Here is a 20,593-nt window from a genome sequence, read left to right as displayed (position 1 = left end):
TTAGATGTGAGTCGAATTGAAAAAAAAATGTTTTAGCAAGGTTTACATTCTAACATCTTTTTGGCGTGTCAAACCACTGCGCAACGCCCCGGGCATTCGAGATGGCTCTTGCTAGAAGCTCATAATCTCAGCTAACAAATTCAAAAGGGCAAAATTTTGAAATACCCTTCAAGGAATTTTTCAATTTCTTACTTTATGAAGCCAAACTCCACAATATGAATATAGTTGTTTCGTAGTGAAAATAACCCTATGTGTTGCAATCGCAAGTCTCCTAGAGTATTTTACTATCAACTTATGATCTATAAAAACTCAAAAGGAAAAATTTAAACAATGATTTATAAATGACAACACATCATGATGCACAGAACGATAGAAATTTCGTAAATGAATTTGTCGTTAGGCTTAGCATTCCTAAATTTGTCCAGTTAGCATTCAAGTCGGGAAATTAAAAAAAAAAACTGAGAAAATCCAAGCCATTTTTCCAATATTTGGAAAAATCTAGTCGATGAGAATAGTTCAAAATAAGTTCAATTCAACGTTACAATACCACTTTCACAACAACCACGTTCAAGTCATTTTTTTTGTAATAATAAGTTTATTTGACACGGTTCAAACCTTTCAGTATTACTTTCTTTCAAGTTGATTTTTATTTTGATGAAATTGTCTCAAAAAACTTCGCAAAAATGATGAACTGTGAAATCTCTTTAAAAAATTTCGAGGAATGTGAATCAATCGGGGCCAGAAACGAATATTTTACCTCAATATTCTGGCAGCTTGACCACACCAACTTTTTTTAAAACTCTACGTTGAAAACCTGGGCTAGTCTTGATAAGCCCATGCCATCTGAAATACTTTTCCTAGATTGATTGGCTTTATTAAGATTTTATCAGTCCTTCATAAGTAACTTACTATATACATATTGGAGGAATTTTTGAAGTGTTCAGTTTAAAAAGTTTTCTTACAAAATATGTTAGTTAAGATTTCATCAAAGGGATTTAATGTTCATAAAAAAGAGAAAGTTCAAACCACTCGCGGACATAATTCGTTTCTGAATCGGTTTGTTTGTCATTCATAAACCAATGATTCTTGTTCATATACAAATATTTTGAAACAACTTGAGGTGTCTATAATCATCACTTTGTTTATTTGAGTAAAAAGTTTAAAGTTTCAAAAATTAAAAAAAAATTGTGGAAATTCTGGACTTCTGACTTTTTGAAATGAAAGCTTATTTTGTGCTTCCCTTCCAACCAAATTTCATCAATGTTTTTGTTGTATGAGTGAAGCCCGGTGTTCCATCGTCGCATAGAACTTTACGCTCAGCTGACGTCATTCTGTCAGTGGCCTCATATTCAGAATAGCCATCGATTCTGTTAACTGTCAATTGAGCATTGTTGGTAAAGATCTATTGCACTTTGCTGGTGGTCAAGAATCGGATCATCGAAACGGCAACAATTGGTACGGCGGCCAAGTAATTGGAGCACAGCAGTGAGTACTTTGCATGCATTTTGCTCACAATAATGAAAGTTCTATAGAGAAAACATATTTTTGTTGAATTCTAAGCATGTTAGCAAGTAAATTCTTCAAAGGATATTCTATGGCGCACTCAACAGGAAGGTTGGAATGTTGAAAAAAAGGGTACACCATGCCTTAGGTGCCAAGGTCGGGTACATTTACCCTAGTCGTTTATCAAAATTTGATCAAGAATTTGAAATTTTAAGTTTATAGAAGAACATTTCGCTTTGTCTTTTGGAATCTCAAGGAGGGGGGCTTTGGTTTAACCCCCAAAACCCCTCTCCCGTTCCTACGGCCATGAATTTGCTTAAAAATATAAGATATATCAATAGATTCAGAATTGAAAGCATGATATTTTGATATGTAAAATTTATTTTTTGATAAAACAGTCTTTGGTATGTGTAGTGACGTTTCAACGCGCCCCTTATTAATTTAATTTTTAAGTAAATTCCATATTTCCGATTCGTACGTTTTCAATAAATAATAGAACGAAATTGGTCATGATTAAGTGAAAAGTTTTGGAAAATTACTTCCAAAACAGTTTTTTCATGCCAAAAATCGATCCAAAAAATCAAAAATCTGAGTTGAAAAGATCGATCTTCCACACGTCGATCCAAGATCGACCAATCCTGGTCCTAATCATTCTAATTTGAATTTCATAATTCGTTGAAATGCCAAATATTTAATAAAAAATATATAAAAAATTATCGTTTCAAAAATTTAATCGAATGAATAAAAAAACTAAGACGAACGAATATAAAACTGATAAAAGATACATCGGACGATCCCCAACTTTTTTGAACAAAATCATATTACAGGTTTTGAATTATTTTTCAGCCATTATTGAACAATTAGTAATGAGTTTCGAAAATGAATAATATTATGATCTTCATTTGTGTGTTATCTTTTTGAGTTCAAATTCCACAATGAAAAAATCGTATTTTGTATTTTGTTTCTGAACTCGGTTCAATTTTAAGATATACATCAATCAAATTGTAAATATTTTTTCCAGATCATTCACACACTGGTAATTTAAATTAAAATTTTCAATCCAGTTTCAAATTGGACAAAAAAATGTTGATTATTGCAATTGCAATTGATTGAGACTCTACATTACAGAATAATATCAACTTCATACAGATGAGAACAGCTATTTTGTTTCACCTATATGTTTAATAACTGCTTCGAAAGATTTTGGCGCCATGAGTTCGAATATTCCGTCAGATTGTGTCTATCACCTATCGTTTTGGTGCAATGGCTCGCAGAACTTTGAAATTTAGCAATTTTTACTGAGTTGCAGCTAAATGAAAACTTTAAATTGATTTTAATTCTATTTGTTATTCTTATTTCATGAAGGATCGAAATTAGGCCAAGATTTTCCAAATTCTGAGATACAATGGACAATGTTTTGAAAATTCAATTGGAAAGGAAATATCTTTTTAAATATCTGATATCACAAAAGAAAAGGGCGTTTTAAATTTTATGATATTACAAATTTTAATTTATTTAAAATCTATGCAGAAGAAAGAAAAAGTTTTTTTTATATATCTGAGATTCATTTTGGTTGAAAATTCCAATCAAATTCGATTAAATTGAAATGGTAAAAAAATGGTAATGGTAATGGTAAAAAAAATCAAAGAGAAAACCTATGAAATTTTTTTAATCAAAACCTTTATTTTCAATGTATTTATAACATTTCACAGATTTTCAAAAAAGAAAAACACAAATATTTCAACATTCTTTCTACCCTAAATGCTCTAGCTGTGATCTTTCCTCCACACTTTTCTTATATCACAATAAGTATTTTGCCTTTAGACGGGATTTATTTTAGGTACATCTTTTTTAGCTAACTTGAATTCTTTTTATTTGTAAATCAATAAAAATGGTGAAAATTTTAAGACAGAACAGGTAAAAGCTTTTTTTTATTATTTATTTAGCTGTTGCATGTGACAAAAGCTTATCAAAAAGTTTTCATTAGTACGGATTGTTTGATGAACGTGTTTTGAAAAGTTCTGCAAATAAGGTGAATATAAATAGCATTAGGCAACAAAATTTACATTTTTCCGAAGAAATAACACAAAATTATCATTTTCCCGAAGCAAAGAACTTGAGAATAGATTCAGACTAATTTTGGGGCGATGATTCCAAATATGCAATTAGTTTTTTTTCTAGCATCTCTTGTTTTCGAAATAACATTGAAAAAAAAATCATTCAATCAGTTTGTTCACTTTCAAAGCAAAATTGTAGAAGATGACAAGGATTTTTAAAATGTTAAAACTTCAACTTTCCTGAAGATCGCGAGTAGTTTTGACTTCTGGGAAAAAAAAGTTTTTGAAGTTTTTGTATTGAATATTTTTACCAAATTTAGCAAATAATTTTTAAGAATATTAACTCTAATTGAATCTTAGATATTTCCTAAACCATAAGTACCTACTATCATTTTTCAGTCTTCAACAAAGTTTTTAAATGAATCAGAAATAGTGGTAATCATATTTACTTAAATTTCTAAAAAACGTAGAAATCAATGTTTTAAAGCGGTATATCTCTGACTCTAGAATGTCTAGGCAGAATTTCAATTCTTGAATGAATGGAGGATGACAAATAGATTTCTAATCAGTATTTTTTAATGTTGGTTCATTAGTTATGAATGATCGATTTTATTCAAAAGTTATCAATTTCAAAATCTCCGTACGCAATATCGCTAAAACAGGAGCTGATAGACAAAATCTGGCAAATGATTCGAATTCAGGACGCCAAAATCTTCCAAAAACACTTATTATAACATAGGCACCAAAAATGCTGTTCCCTAGTGTAATTGGATATGGTGTTACGCATATGACTGTGAACCCCGTCTTAATACAGAGGTTCGGTTTTAAAGAGTTAAATAAAGCTGGAATATGGAAGCTGAAAATTCAAAAGAAAATTAATTAAAGTGGAGTTCAAAATGCTCCAGACTTCAAAATCATATTTTATAATTTGATTTTAAAAACAATCCAGTTTTGGGATCGAAATTTTTCGGCCGCATTCAACAATGAGAAATAAGTTTCAGTATGTATAAAAATAACACAATATCAGAGTAACAATAAATTATCAGAGTTTTAAAATCAGAGTTAAATTTATAGCAATTGTTATCAAAACCTTTTTTCAGATGTTTGCTTTTTCGAACGTAAAGTTTCCAAATGAGAATTATTAAATTTTTGTTTTGTTGATATTCCGCCAATATAAAATAATGCTTAGAGAAAAGCAGGATAATAGGCAGATTTCTTAAAATTTACTTCTTTTTAACAACAAATGTGTTATTTCCATTAAATTAAAAGACATGTATAACGAAAGTTTCTCTAATGAGCTAATCATTCGATTTTTTTTTTAAAACTCCCTTGTTTACAAAATAAGAAAACCACTTCTCCCCCTCTACTCTTTAAAACTGAACGAATTGATCGATTTTTGAAAATTTGTAAAATTCCCCCTCCCAACCCAAAAACCGAGCTCTAGTTCCGCGCCTGGTATTTGGATAGGCGAAATCTTTGTATAATTGAATGGGTATTCATTCTAGGGTCAGCGTTAGCATCAGGATCGAAATTAGGTTCAAAATATGAAGGCTTAACCTAAACCTAATCCTGTTTTGTATTTCCTTTTTCTTGCTTTAGGCTGCGAAGTTAGAATTTTGCAGAAATGTGACATATCCAAAATAACATTTTATTTAACAGACAATGTTTTTTAAAATTTATCGCTTTAGTAAAATAGTTCAATCCTTATCGAGTGTACTACATTATTCATTTCAATAATGTTCATTTTTTTTTAATTTACAAGGGATGAAGTCTTATCACAAATCTCAGTAATTCATTGTGACTCTGATGTATGTTATCAATTAACAAAACCAATTGAATCAACATGTTTTCCCTTTATCAGCAAACAGTTGTCTAACTTTCCTAGAGTATAAATGATTTAATATGAACTTTCAAACGAGTGATAGTCATCAGAGCCAGATTTCAGTTTCACAAGTAATAGTTTTAGGAGAACGTTTTACACCAAAATGAAACTACTTGTTAGTAGTTTAGTGATTTTTATCTTCATCAACAATGTCTTGACGGTACCAGTTGTCAAACAACCTGAGGAAACGAGATGTTTAATTCCTAAGCCAATTCTCGACGCGATTCATAAAGGGTTATCGGACATTTCAAAGTCAAACGACATCATCGAAATATCAGGATTAGATAAAATTGATACACAATGTAAGCAAGATGTTGGAAAAATCGTCAGTACTTTAGAAAAGCTTGCTGAGGACTATAAGGAATTATCAAGCGCAAAAATAAGTGACGATGATATGGAGAAATTGAAACAAAACTTTTTTGATATGGTCAACCAGCTTACGAAGCAGAAGGATGTCTTCAGTAGAGAAAACGAAAAATCAAGCATTCAAGAAACGGGAATCTTGCAAGAGAACGTTCATAATCTGAGATTGAAAATTGTTGGTTTGCAGGAAGAAATCCAGGAAAAAGTAGAAACATATTGGTTAAACATTTTTGAGCTGATTTCAATTACGCATGATGGAAAAAATGCCAACCGCAAAAACTATCTAGCCGAAATCAGTAATAATCGGTTGCGAGAATTCATAAGTTATCTGGTCCAAAACTACAAGCAAGGAACACTTAAAAGCTCATTGGACGATCTAGTTGCAGGAAGCTCAATGAACAGAATTCTAACAGCTCTGTCGTTTAATTTACGATCCTTCGCCTGGGAAGAAGATCAGCGCAAAATAAACTCTCAACTGCTCCTTCTGGAAGTTCTTTGTTGGTTGGCATCTGATCCAGGGCTCAAAAACAATCTGTCTTCCTATCGATGGACTTTGCAGGGAGCTGCTCAACCACTATTTTCCGGAATTCGAGGAAGAGCTTTGAGCAGTTTTCTACAGGAAAACCAAAACTGTGACACTATATTGTTATCAAAACTGAACAACTTGTTATAGATGGTAACACCTTTTAGATATGTCAACTTCCCCAAACGCAATAAAACATTTTATTGGATAACTTTGGTATTTTTTTTATCAAAATTCATAACACAGTCTGTGTCATACATAATTGTTTGATTGTTTGGCTTCTAAGATTAACACTTCTACCATCCGTTTAGTGGAAAATGGGAACAAATGTGAGAAGTTTAACTTTTCAGATGAATATAAGAGCCCTTTTGGGGTTTAGAAAAGTTTTTTTCAATTACTTATTATTGTCTTTAAAATAAAAAAATAGAAGTTAAAATTATGAAAATCTGAAAATTGCTGTACATGAAGTTTATAATATGAAGCAGCGTTGACATTATCAACTCAACAAATCAATTTCAAACATTTATATATTTCTGTAGCTCCATACACCTCATTTGTTGACTCTTATGCTAAGCCATCTTGTGTTTATATTTTGCTCAACCAGACGTCAAAAATCTTGTTTTTTGTGTCAATGCAAATAAATGTTACCATTAAAGGGATAAATAAAGATGTGAATTCATGCGAGCATTGATAAGACGAGATAAATAGTAGCTGACCAGTACTATATGAAATTGGGGTGGGATCGGGGTCATTTTCGTGCTAATATTTCTTTTCAACTAAGCGCCTGAACAACTCGGCAAGATAAGCAGGAAAAAAAAAATACTTTTTTTGAGTTTTTCAGTTAACTTCGAAAAAATATTTTCCTAGGTTGCAAAGGTGACCTCGGTCCTTAGGCATAACATTGTTCTTTAATTCCTATCTCTATTTTCCAAACTATTCGTTAACTCCTAGGACGTTGTCGGCGCCATTATTGATGCGTAAAGAGAGATCACCAGTTTTGCTCATTGTTAATGTGCTGTCGATCCCAGACGCCATTCTTTGACCTTTCGTCAAAATTGATGGCTTTGGTCAATCACGGAGTATATAGCAACCATTGGCGATGTGAAAATTGCATCTAACTTCGCTGTTGCATGATGCCCTGTTTGCCGGTACTTGACATTGTGAAGCCATCACGAAAAATAATAAAAAGGTAAAATTTACCGAGATAGCGAGGTGAACGCTCGTGAAAGCCAAAAAGGTAACTTCTACCTCTTCGAGGTGAAACTTACCTCACAGCGAGATGAAATTTACCTAAATCGTGATTGGAAAAAGGTACAATTCACCAAGAAAAAAGGTGAATCCAAAAAAGGTAAATCTTACCTCGTAGCGAGGTGAAGTTCATCTGAATTGAGCTGAATATAAAAGTATAATTCACCAAGAAAAAAAAGGTAAATCCAAATAAGGTAAAACTTACCTCGTAGCGAAATGAAGTTGACCTGGATTGAGCTAAACAAAACGGTACAATTCATCTCGAAAAAAAGTAACTTTTGCCGAACACGTTTATCGAGGTTAAGCTGTTTTGTCGTTCAGGAAGGAAGTTTGCTTCGTGCCCAATATGTGAATATCGGAACAGAATGGTAAGTGTTTTCCTAGATATCGTTTAGTTGTGCTGGTTCTCGTCATAATACTTTGCTTTGGTTTCAAATCGGCCCACAGAGCTTCAAGGTGTATTCCACGTCATCCTCCAGATATCATTCCGGAAAAGCCGGACCTGACCGGATTAGAACGGATAAGAGCAAGAATATGTTAACGCAATGCAGGGGGATTAGGTAAAAGTTCCTATTTATTTCAAATAAATATAATTTTTTGAAAATGGCACAAATGCCACGAAGATGGTTAAGTGTCACTAATAAAACATAATAATAAAATTTATTTTTGAATGAGTTTTGTATTTACTTTAACTGAAGAAACCAATCAAACCGACTAGCAAATACCTTCCAAATCAGTGAATAGGAAAACGGTATTATTAACTATTTTTCTAGGTGAATGCGAAAATGGTAAAATTTACCTTTTTTCTAGGTTGATTAAAAAAGGTAAAATTAACCTTTTTGCTAGGTGAATGAAAAAAAGGTAAAATATACATACCTCGAATGAGGGGTGAAAAAAAATCACCACGCAAAAAGGTAAATTTTACTTTTTTTTTATTTTCCGTGTTCAACATGGCGTCATTTTGTGCCCTTCGTTTTGCATCCAACATGGCGTTAGTCAATTCAATGCTAAAAAGTTTTATTATACTCAAATAAATGGCTAATTAATTTTATGATGGCTTTATGAGAGCTATAAAAAAAAAATTTGACGTTTCTCTAGCAAGCCAACCAATAAGGCTGGAGCAAATATCAATTTCTTCTTTTGTCACCCCACCTTCGAAATTTCCAAAAAAACTAGAAGGGGGAAATAAATAAAGGTTGAAATAATTTATTAAAATTCCTGTATAAAATTCCAATATCTGAATGATTACATGACCAAAAAAACAAATTCAAGAAGATGGGAGTAATTTCACTTTTAGTTTTCTTGATTTGATTGAATTATTCGATAAAAAATAACTTGATTTATAGGTTTTGTACAACAATATAGTATGCAATTTTGTTGCATACAAGCTTCCGTGCTATTTATTCCAATATTTGTTTTTCGCAAATAAATTGCCCCCCTTCGCGATGTTCCAACTCCGAGTGACAAAAGAAGAATTTGAAATTTGTTCCGGCCTTACATGCTTAGGAATAGTTCCTCACTTCTGAGTTGTTAATCATTAGTTCAGTAAATGAGGACAGACAGATGACGGCTTTTGCTAAACCTTAAAATGCTGTTATTGACTGAAAATCGCATGAAATCCTCACAATATGGGTATTGTGCAAGAGGTTAAACTGGAAGAAGTCATATTTAGCTTTCGGACGCCATCTTAAAATCCAAGATGGCGGCCTTTTCTCAACTTGAAAATACTGCAAATGACAGATAATCGTGTAAAACCCCCACAGTATGAGTATTAGTTGAAAGGGATCAACGAGTAGAAGCCGAATTTCACCATCTGACGCCATCTTTAAATCGAAGATAGCGGCTTCCGCTGAACTTTAAAATGCTGTTGATTACTTAAAATTGCATAAAATTACAATATTGCGTATTGGGTTAAAGACTAAACTAAGAGATTCCGAATTTCGCTATCAGACGCCATTTTGAAATCAAAGATGGCGGCTTCCAATGAACTCTCTAAAGTTTAAGTTCGTTTTATATTGTAAATTTTCTTTTTTTTTTGTTTTCTTTTTTCATCTGGTTGCATTAAGTATTTATTATTTAAGCTAGCTATTTAGAGTCGTTGGTTCCTTTCACCATGTACACCATGTTGCCAATATCGAATGTTGTCAAAATTGAACGTTTTTTCTCAACTTTTTTTCAGTTATTACTTCAATAAAACTATGTTTAAACTTTAGACAATTTTCGATAATTTTTTTGACATTTTTTCATAAAATTTATATCATGTTTCTGATAAATTTAGCATTTCTCTTGCGTTGTTTATAATTTTTGTTTTTTTTGCCATTTTTGCTATTTATGTCTTTCTTTGGTTTGTATTTGATTTTTGATTCAATGAAATTTTTATCTTTTTGTTTTATTGAGTACTTCCCAAATTAAAAACAATTGTTTTTGTTGTTGTATTTTATCATCATAAGAAAACGAAAAATATATTATTGGTGTTTCAATTTATATTGGATCTATTAAAGCGAATACTAAAAGGAAATGTTGTTCCAGAAAACCGACAAACGTGCCAAAATCGGATGTTAATAAAATCGAATGTTTCCAAAAACGATCGGGGTCTGTATTCTTGTTCTTTTTTGCGATTTTCGGTCTTTTACAGCATTTTAGAGTCATGCGAAAGCTTCCATCTTGGATTTCAATATGGTGTCTGATAGAGAAATTCGACTTCTACCCTTTTAGCCCTTTTATCTATCACCCATATTGTGGATGTTTCAAAAGTTTTTCAGTAATTTACAGAATTGAAAATAAAAGCGGAAGCCGCCATTTTGGGTTAATGATGGGATCAAGCAACAAATTTGTCTCCTTCTAGTTGGGCCCTTTCACTCAATACTCATATTGTAGAGATATTTATACCACTTCTGGTGATTTGAGGTTTTTCAAAGATTTTTGATATTTTTTTTTTAACTCAAAACCAACACACACACAACTTATCAAAAATGTGTAAAAATGGGAATTCCAATCCAAATATGTGCAATCTTACTTGAGCGTGTCTTGTTTTGACATCTTCATCGAGAACTATCACTAAATTTTATGGCACTTTAATAATCAAGCACTGAGTATAGAACATGCAAAAGAAAGCTTGGAGCAAATTTCTAAGTGTGTGTTTTTTATAGTTTAAACAGAGCATTCATCTAAAGTAGTATGTTTAATAAAAGCTTTATTAGCGTTTTTAAAACTACATGAAAACATATGGTCTAAACAATAAAATAAGCATTTTGCTTGACCATAATTAAACCGTCATTAAACGACCTGCACAAAAAAATGTCATAAATAAACCATAATAATACTAGCAGACCCGGTAAACTTCGTCTTACCATTTTAAACTTGGCGTCTATTTCAATTTTTTTTCGCTGTTTGACTTAAAAAAAGCATCAAATCTTGAGTTGTTAATCGTCTCGCTTTCTTGAACATGTCCTAGTTTTTTTAACATATTCATCTTTTCCGTTTGCTCGAATTGGCCTGCTCAATTATATTGGAATCAAATCTAGGAATTTTAACTCAATTCTACGGGTCTTTTAACTGATTATTCAAAAAATATCTCCAATAAATTTTACATACATCTTACATGAATCCTTTTCATTTACATTTCTTTGATTCGGATGCTTTGAATATTGCCGAATGATATCAGGTATCAGCTTCCCGTTGCAAATTCGATTTTTTCAGCACTCAACGTTACCATCAAACTTGGCAAACCTCATGCTAAAAAAAATCCACTCTTTATAACTTGTTCCATAAATAACATATGTTGATTATATCTATGTTTCATTTATTGTATACAATTTAGTTGATTGACTCCGCTTTGCTCTAGTTCACATTAAGGTTTAAATCGAAATCAAAAATTTCTCATTTATTGGAATTTATTGCATATGAAACTTTATGGAAAAAGAATTTTTAATATCGGGACAATTTTTGGAGTGTTTGTTCAATATTCTGCCTAGCGCAGCACTTTTAGCTCCCGAGTAGCTTTTAATGGTATATTTTTAAGAACTGAAGAAATAAAATCATTAGAGATGATTTTTTTCAAACCATTTTCAAGCAGCTTCACTTTCCTCACATTTGGAAGCAGTGGTTATTTATATCCATATTTTCATCAAAATCATGTCCAAAAAAAAGTTCGCCCTTGTTTTTAGCAAAAAATGCTAATTAAATCAAGAAGTCTTGATTTATTGGGTTAATATTCAAAGAAATTTTATTTAGTTTTGAAAGGAGAAAAGATATGATTAAATTTTTTTGTTATTCAACCGAATTAAAGCATTTTTATCTTCTTTTTTATCCTTAAATACACACCTGCCAATTTAAACCATTGTTGTCTGATTTAAAATTTTCCTAAACAGTGTTAAAGGTGATTTGCGATTCTGTTTAAGATTATATGATATTTTCAAGATTCAATAAGATTTAATTGGAACGCAGATTTAAAAAAAATTAAATACATAAAAAAGAATTAATCTTTCAAGGCTACGATAATTTCATGAGTTCATTCTTTTTTCTGGAAATTTTCATGTAAATTTACCTCGACATTTAAAAATTTTTAATATCCGTTCAGATTTAACACTCGGGATACCCTATCTGACTATTTTAGAGAAAAATTGGAATATGTTTCATGACTTAAAGGCGCATTGCCACTTGTTTCACCGTGTGAAATGACAGGAGTTAATTTTATTTTCAAACCTTTAAGGTCATAACAAAAACTTATCAAAAAAAAAAAAAAAAACAAATTCAGCTTCTGCTATCAAAAATTATGCTTCTGGAATATCAATCACAAAAAACATGTCAACAAAAAAATTGGATCTAAAGTCTCACCTACGTAACCAAAATATGTCAAACAAAAACACACATTTATGTTAAGTACGTATTTGAATTCTGTGTAAACAAACAGGGAACCTGTAAACAGTTTTTTGGTGAACGATTTAAAAAAAAGTTAAGTTTATTTAGTCAGATTGTTTATTTGGGCCCAACCATTTATAAATTTAGAAATCATGTATACATTTTTTGTAAATGTTGAACGTTTGCACTTCTTTGCATTCGGCCTTCAATTGAACATCAATCTTATATAATCCATTTTAAAGGACAGGCTCTTGTTCAGTTCATGTGTCTGTTCATTTCCAACGGATTTTGTGGTTGTTCTATAAATTTAATGGCGCATGATACAACTTCTGTGAAGCACATTTGTACATGTTTGAAAAATATTTCTAGCATTTTGGATTATAAACCAAGTCTTTCCACTTTTCTTTTTTCAAATGTCCGCAAAGAGTCATACCATTATTTCATACGTATCAGTACTAAAGTCATATTATTTAGACAACAATTCCTTCTTGAAATATCACGAATTGAAGTTTTAATTTTTTTAAATCGTTTGCATGGTTTTGATTTGATCGGCAAAATATTAATCTGGGTCACATATGGGCGTCATTCATTACTACATATGTGCTGTACAAATGATCTAGGAATCAAGAAGAAAAAAACACATCTAGGCTTCATGTGGTCACCACATGCATCGAAATTATGCTTGGTTGAGAAATGCGCGCCCAAAAATTCCCACTAAACAGTATGCTATGCCATAGTTACTAACCTCCTACGACGTTTGCTTGCGACGCCTTGACCATAGAGACGAAAAACAAACCGCCCGTCCGGCGCCCAAAGTAAAGAAAATCTCGAAAAAATTGAAGGCCATGACTTTAATTTGATTCAATTTATTACAAATTTAATGATTACTGACAATTAATGCGACTTTTTGTTGTTTTTATTCGATATAAACCGATTCGCATGCCCACAGAATATTCTAAAAATAATTTCATTTGAATCGGTTGGGTCATTTCGGAGGAGTAGTACTACAAACACCGTTACAAGAGAATTTTATATAATAGATTTTCTAATGCTAATTGGCTTAATCTGTGTTACTTGGGGGAATCAATAAGCGTTGATAACTAAAAAACTTAAATTTTTTCGAAGATTTTTATAGAAGTCACAGAAAAATACCTTCTTCATGATTCAAAAAGATTTTTTGAAAAAAAAATTATTTATTCTCAAATCAGTTGAATCTCAATAGTTATTAAAAAAAACAATTTTCTGGACGTCACAACGCTTTCTTGTTTGTTTCGGTTCTCAGCATGATTCGGTCAATTCGCAATTAACCAATAGCAATGATGATTTCTGATGATTGCTAATGACTGCTGATGATGACGTACACATCATCACACTGTGAAGTCAAACAACTCAAACTATGTTCGTGGTAACGCAGCAGTGTTGCCAACTATTCTGAATGTTTAACTCAGAATACCACACATAATTGAGAGCATTAGGAAGTGACAATATCACTTAAGTGCAGTTACACGAAAAGCTATCACTTATGTAATATGTTAAGGTTGCCAGATTTCCAGGTTTTATCCGGGAATAAATTTGGGAAAAGTTAAGTCCAGCTCAGTTACCCAGATTTCCTAAGAAAAGCCTGGATTTTGCCCGAGATTATTCTTATACTCGTTCTCAAATCAAACTAAAAAAAAAAATGTAAATTTTTGTTATGTATGCGTTAGGAACGAAATTTTTTGACCAACTATGTGTTTGTGTTTGTTTATCTTTCAAAAAAGTAATCACGAAAGGTGTTCTGATAGCCTAAAAACAATATCAATTCTGCTGATAAATTTTGATGAAAAAAACGAACGAAACTGACCAAAGATATCTCTATTCCACCACAGAAACATGCGTTTGAATCCATTATTTCAACAAATGTGTATGCAACTCGTTGCAAAACTCGACTCAACGTGATTATCCAACTCGGCAAACCTTGTTGGATAAATTTAGGAGTCGTGCTGAAAAAATCCACTTTTTGAAACTTGATGCAGAAATAAATATTATGTTCTACAATTATGTTCTACAATGTTCTACAATTTGGTTACACATTCCGCAACATATCTCTAATTTTGGACGACCCTGACTAAAAAATGTGCACACTTATAACGTTTTTTCTCGCAAGTAGCGTTGGTGCACTGAAACCTCTTTGTCTCTAGAAGGCTCTCATCTGTACAAATTTATTCAGCTTTTGTTATATGGTGACATTACTTTATCATAATTTATCATTTAGAAAGACGATGGATCTCAATCGTATTTAAGTTGCTGTCTCATGTTTCATTGCAACGACTCGTGCGAAAATTAATTCTATTATCATGACGTGTCTAGTTAACTATTTTACATTGCTAGTTCTGATCTTCCGAGTTTATTCAGCACCAATCCAATCCGGCGATACAAAGTGTAAAATTCCGAAAAATGTTCTGGATGCGATTCAAAAGGGAATGTCTGATATTTCCAAACCATCAAATTCTGTTGAAATTCCATCAACAGATGCAGTTGATGTAAAATGCAAGGAAGATGTTAAATCTATATTAGACACACTTAAGAAGCTCAAGGAAGAATATCAGGAATATGAATCCATGAAAAACTCTGAACAAAATGTTGAAGATTTGAAGACAGCATTTGAAGAAAAAATGGATCAACTGACGAAACAGAGGGATGTATTTTTCAGACAGTCTGGCCAGGAAAACAAACAGGAGCAAGGAGTTCTCCAGGATAAAATTCACAACCTTAAGTTGGAGATCGTTAAGATTCAACAGGAAATTGAACAAACCACCAAACAGTACTGGGAAGATGTTTTCGAGTTGATGTCCGTTATGAAAGACGACGATCGTGCAACGTGGGAGAAATACGCAACCGAAGTGAGAAAGCATCGTATGCGTGACTATTTTAAACATTTGATTGTAACCAATGCAGACAAGGAAACTTTCAATCTATCTTTGAAGTATCTGGCTGGATCGGATCATACGAGAGCTGTAGTTGATGCAGTAGTCTGGAGTCTGAAGATGACAGCTACAGGTTCTGACAGGCAGCACACGTCGACAGCAAAACTGATGCTCTTGGATGTTTTGTGTTGGCTGAAACCAAATAAAAATTACTTTAGTTCTTATGGTTTTACACTGAAAGGTGCAGTAAAACCGCTTTTCTCTGGGATTGGTGATAAAGCGCTTCCTAAGTTTGTTGAAGAAAGTAAGAGATGCCAGACAGATTTAACGAGTGATCTGAACAATCTGCGTAGCTGAATGAATTTGTGTGGAAAACTCTGCTAAATACCAATTCAGACAAGCACAAATGAGGTTCGATATCTAAAATTGCAAATAGTGTAATCAGCGATGATTAAAAATAAAAATAAAATGGAGTGCCTACTAATATGTGAGTGTTTCATGTCAAAGTTCATGTTTTGTCTAAGGGGAGGCTTGAAATATAGCTTAATTGATAAATGATATAAAATCGCGAATGCCAAGAAAGTGGTGAAACAAGTTTAATCGAAACAAAAATGAATGTTTTTTTATATATTTGAAAATTCATGAAATTACACCTTTGTGTACACTTAGGAGTCTAAGCTGATAAATTTTTAAGTATTGGCAAATTTTTCGGAAAGCCAAATCAAAACAAAAATTCAGCAGCAACAGTCTTAAAAATTTGCGCTTCCTAAGCCAATTCCGTCTTTTCCACCGTAATGCCAAACCAAAAAAAAAAAAAAACAATCATAGCAGCAGCCTTAAAAGTCTGCCCTTCTTAACCCAATCCGACCTTTTTCACCAGTAGGCCAAACTGAAACAAATATGCTACAGCATCAATTCTACAAATCCTCGCTTCCTAAGCCAATTCCGCATTTTCCACTGGAGGTGCAAATCAAACAAATATTCATCAGCAACCTTAAAAATTCTGCGCTTCCTTAGGCAATTTCTTCTTCTTCTACCAAGATGCCAAATCAAAACAAATAATCAGCAGCAACAGTCTAAAAAATCTGCGCATCCTGAGCCAATTCCGTCTTTTCCACCGGAATGCCAAACCGAAAAAAAAACAATCAGTAGCAGCAGCTTTAAAAGTCTGCGCTACCTAAGCCAATCCGACTTTTTCACCGGTAGGCCCAACTAAAACAATTAATCAGCGGCAACAATTTCACAAATCTGCGATTTCTAAACCAATTCCATCTCTTTCCACCGGAAGGCCAAACAAAAAAAAACAAACATTCAGCAGCAACAGTCTTAAAAATCTGCGCTCCCTAAGCCAATTCCGTCTTTTTCCACCGGAAGGGCTAATCAAAACAAATAATCAGCAGCAACTTTAACAAATCTGCGCTTCCTAAGCCATTTCCGTCTTTTTCCAGCGGAAGGCCAAACAAAAAAAAAAAACAAACATTAAGCAGCAACAGTCTTATAAATCTACGCTTCCTAAGCCAATTCCGTGTGTTTCCACTTGAAGGGCAAATAAAAACAAATAATCAGCAGCAACCTTAAAAAATCTGCGATTCCTAAGTCAATCCATTTTTTTCCACCGGAAAGCGAAATAAAAAAAACAATCAGCAGCAGCAGCGTTCAAAATCTGCGCTTCCTAAGGCAATCCGTCTTTTTCCATCAGAAGGCCAAATTAAAACAAAAAATCAACAGCAACAGTCTTAAAAATCTGCGCTTTCTAAGCAAATTCCGTCTTTTACTACCAGGAAGCCAAACCACAACAAAGAATCATAGCAGCAGCCTTAAAAACACTTTCGCTTCCTAAGCCAAACCTCTTTTTCTCTGGAAGAAGAAATAAAAATTACAATCAGCAGAAGCAGTCTTAAAAATCGGCGCTTCTTTGGCCAATTCCGTCTTTTTCAACCGGAAAGCCAAATCAAAACAAATATTCAACAACAAAAGTCTTAAAGGCCGCGCTTTATAAGCCAATCCATCTTTCTTGACCGGTAGGCCAAACTCAAACAAATATACAAATCTGCGCTTCATAAGCCAATTCCGTCTTTTTCCACCGGAAGGCCAAACCAAAACAATCAGCGGAAGCTACCTCCAAAATCTGCTCTTTCTAAGTCAATACCGTCCTTCTCCACCGGAAAGCCAAGTCAAAACAAATAATCAGCAGCAACAGTCTTAAATCTGCGCCCATTAAGCCAATTCCGTCTTTTTTCACCAAGAGGCCAGGTCAAAAAAAAAAAACGATCATTGCTGCAGCCCTAAATATCTGTACATACTGAGCCAAATCGTCTTTTTCACTGGAAGGCCAAATCCAAAACAAACAAACAAAATATGCGCTTTCTAAGGCAATTCCGTCGTTTTTCGCCGAAAGGCCCAATCAAAACAAAACATCAGCAGCAACAGTCTTATAAATTTGCGCTTCCTAAGCCAATTCCGTCTTTTCCATCGGAAGGTGCAACCAAAACAAATAATCAGCAGCAACAGTCTTAAAAATATGCGATTCCTAAGCCAATTCCGCCTTTTCCAGCGGAAGGCCAGACCAAAACAAACAATCAAAACAAACAAACAATATATGCGCTTTCTAAGGCAATTCCGTCATTATTCACCGGGAGGCCCAATCAAAACAAATCATCAGCAGCAACTGTCTTAGAAATTTGCACTTCTAAGGCCAATTCCGTATGTTTACACCAAGAGGCCAACTCTAAACAAACGATTATAGCAGCATCCTTAAATCTGCGCTTCCTAAGCCAAACCGTTTTTTTCACCGGAAGGCCAAATTCAAAACAAACAAACAAAACATGCGCTTTCTAAGGCAATTCCGTCGTTTTTCACCGAAAGGCCCAATCAAAACAAAAAATCAGCAGCAACAGTCTTAAAAATCTGCGCTTCCTAAGCCAATTCCGTCTTTTTACACCGGAAGGCCAGACCAAAACAAACAATCATCAGAAGCTGCTTAAAAATCTACGCTTCCTAAGCCAATTCCGTCTTTTGTCACCGGAAGGCCAAAAAAAAAAAATACAAATAATCAGCGGCAACAGTCTTAAACATTCGAGCTTTCCAAGCCCATTCCGTATTTTTTCACCGGAAGGCAAAACTAAAACAAACAATCATAGTAGCAGTCTTGAAAATCTGCGCTTCCTAAGCCAATTCCGTCTTTTTACACCGGAAGGCCAGACCAAAACAAACAATCATCAGAAGCTGCTTAAAAATCTACGCTTCCTAAGCCAATTCCGTCTTTTGTCACCGGAAGGCCAAAAAAAAAAATACAAATAATCAGCGGCAACAGTCTTAAACATTCGAGCTTTCCAAGCCCATTCCGTATTTTTTCACCGGAAGGCAAAACTAAAACAAACAATCATAGTAGCAGTCTTGAAAATCTGCGTTCCTAAGCCATTTCCATCTTTTTTCATCGAAAGGCCAACCAAAACTTCAGCAGCAACCGTGCTAAAAATCTGCGCATCATTAGCCAATTCCGTATTTTTCTACCGGAAGGCCAAATCAAAACGGACAATCAGCAGCAGCTTTGAAAACCTGCGCTTCCAAAGTCATTCCGTCTTCTTCCATCGGAATGCCAAACCAAAAAAATCAACAGCAACAGCCTTAAAATCTGCGCTTCCTTAGCCAATTCCATCTTTTTCCACCAGGAGGCTAAATTAAAATAACCTATCAGCTGCAGCCACCTTCAAAATCCACACTTCCTAAGGCAATTCTGTTGTTTTTCATCGGAAGGCCCAAACAAAACAAAAAATCAGCAGCAACAGACTTAAAAATCTGCGCTTCCAAAGCTAATTCTGTTATTCCACCGGAAGGCGAAACCAAAATAAACAATCAGAAGAAGTTGCTTGAAAATCTGCGCTTCCTAAGCCAATTCCGTCTTTTTCCACCGGAAGGGCAAATCAAAACAAATAATCAGCAGCACAGTCTTAAAAATTTGCTCTTCCTAAGCCAAATCCGTCTTTTTTCCACCGGTAGGGAAATCAAGACAAACAATCAGCAGCAGAAGTATTAAACATCTGCCTTCCTAAGCCTTTTCGTCTTTTCAACCGAAAGGCCAAATCAAACAAATAATCAGCAGCAGGAGCCTTAAAAATCTGCACTCCCTAAGCCAATTCCTTCTTATTCTACTGGAAGGCAAACAATCAGCAACATCATTCTAAAAATTTGCGCTTCCAATGCCAATTCCATTTTTTTCACCGGACGGATAAACCAAAACAAACATTCAGCAGCAACAGTCCTAAAAGTCTGCGCTTTTTAAGCCAATTCCCTCTTTTCCACTGGAAGGCAAAACCAAAACATAGCAGCAGCCGATCATAGCAGCAGCCTTAAAAAGCTGCGCTTCTCAAGCCAAACTGTCTTTTTCACCGAGAGGCCAAATCAAAATGAACAATCGGCAACAGCAGCCTTGAAAATCTTCGTTCCCTAAGCCAATTCTTTTTTTTTTCACCGGAAGGCCAACTCAAAATAAACAATCAGCAACAGCGGCCTTAAAAATCTTCGCTTCCTAAACCAATTCTTTTTTTTTTCCACCGAACGGCCAAATCAAAACAAACAATCAAATAATCTGCGCTTCCTGAGCCAATTCCGTCTTTTTTCACCGAAAGGCCAAACCAAAATAAACAATCAGCGGAAGCTGCCTTAAAAATATGCGCCTCCAGAGCCAATTCTGTGTTTTTCCATCGGAAGTCGAAATTAAAAAAAAAAAAAAGCAATCAGCTTCAGCTTTCTCAAAAATCTGCACTTCCTAAGTCAATCCGTCTTACCGAAAGGCTAAATCAAAACAAATCATCTGCCGTATCAGCCCTTAAAATCAGCGCTTCCTAAGCCAATCCGTCTTTTTTTTTCCACTGGAAGGCCAAACCAAAGTAATCAATCAGCAGCAGCACATTCATCCTGCATTTGTAAGATCTTCAAAAGTCGGATGACTAGGCCTTTTCTCGAACATGAAAATTTGAAACAACTTATGGTTCTATAATCTATGATGACTTTGTTTTGATATCTGATTCAAATTTGACATGCCCGTGAAATTTTCTTGTCCTTCTCATCTAAAGTTATAATTCTACAGATCACTTCTCCTCTGACTTAAAAAAAAAAAACAAACATCTGAGCAATTGTAATGAACAATGTTTGTGTTTCTTGATATTTGCCTTTTTCTCCTTCCACACACAGATTCTGCAAACAATTTGCAAACAATGATGTCGAAGCTATTTAAGCTGAAATTGCGATC

The 20,593-nt window shown here is 33.8% G+C and overlaps 3 protein-coding genes across 3 annotated transcripts in view; 2 read left to right on the top strand and 1 right to left on the bottom strand.

Moving 5' to 3' along the window:
* LOC129747227 (leucine-rich repeat-containing protein 15-like) overlaps positions 1-20,593 on the bottom strand; it is a 121,137-nt gene that overhangs the window by 81,771 nt on the left and 18,773 nt on the right. The window lies entirely within an intron of this gene.
* On the top strand, positions 5,546-6,511 carry LOC129741368 (uncharacterized). Its single transcript, XM_055733092.1, has one exon. The coding sequence runs from the start codon at positions 5,546-5,548 to the stop codon at positions 6,476-6,478; it is 933 nt and encodes a 310-aa protein (XP_055589067.1). The 3' UTR covers positions 6,479-6,511.
* On the top strand, positions 14,734-15,830 carry LOC129747228 (uncharacterized). Its single transcript, XM_055741324.1, has one exon. The coding sequence runs from the start codon at positions 14,773-14,775 to the stop codon at positions 15,697-15,699; it is 927 nt and encodes a 308-aa protein (XP_055597299.1). The 5' UTR covers positions 14,734-14,772; the 3' UTR covers positions 15,700-15,830.

This window comes from Uranotaenia lowii, chromosome 2 (assembly GCF_029784155.1).
Source record: "Uranotaenia lowii strain MFRU-FL chromosome 2, ASM2978415v1, whole genome shotgun sequence".
Lineage (NCBI taxonomy): Eukaryota > Metazoa > Arthropoda > Insecta > Diptera > Culicidae > Uranotaenia > Uranotaenia lowii.
Note: the sequence above shows the minus strand (reverse complement) of the source record. Positions and strands in the feature narration are given on the sequence as shown.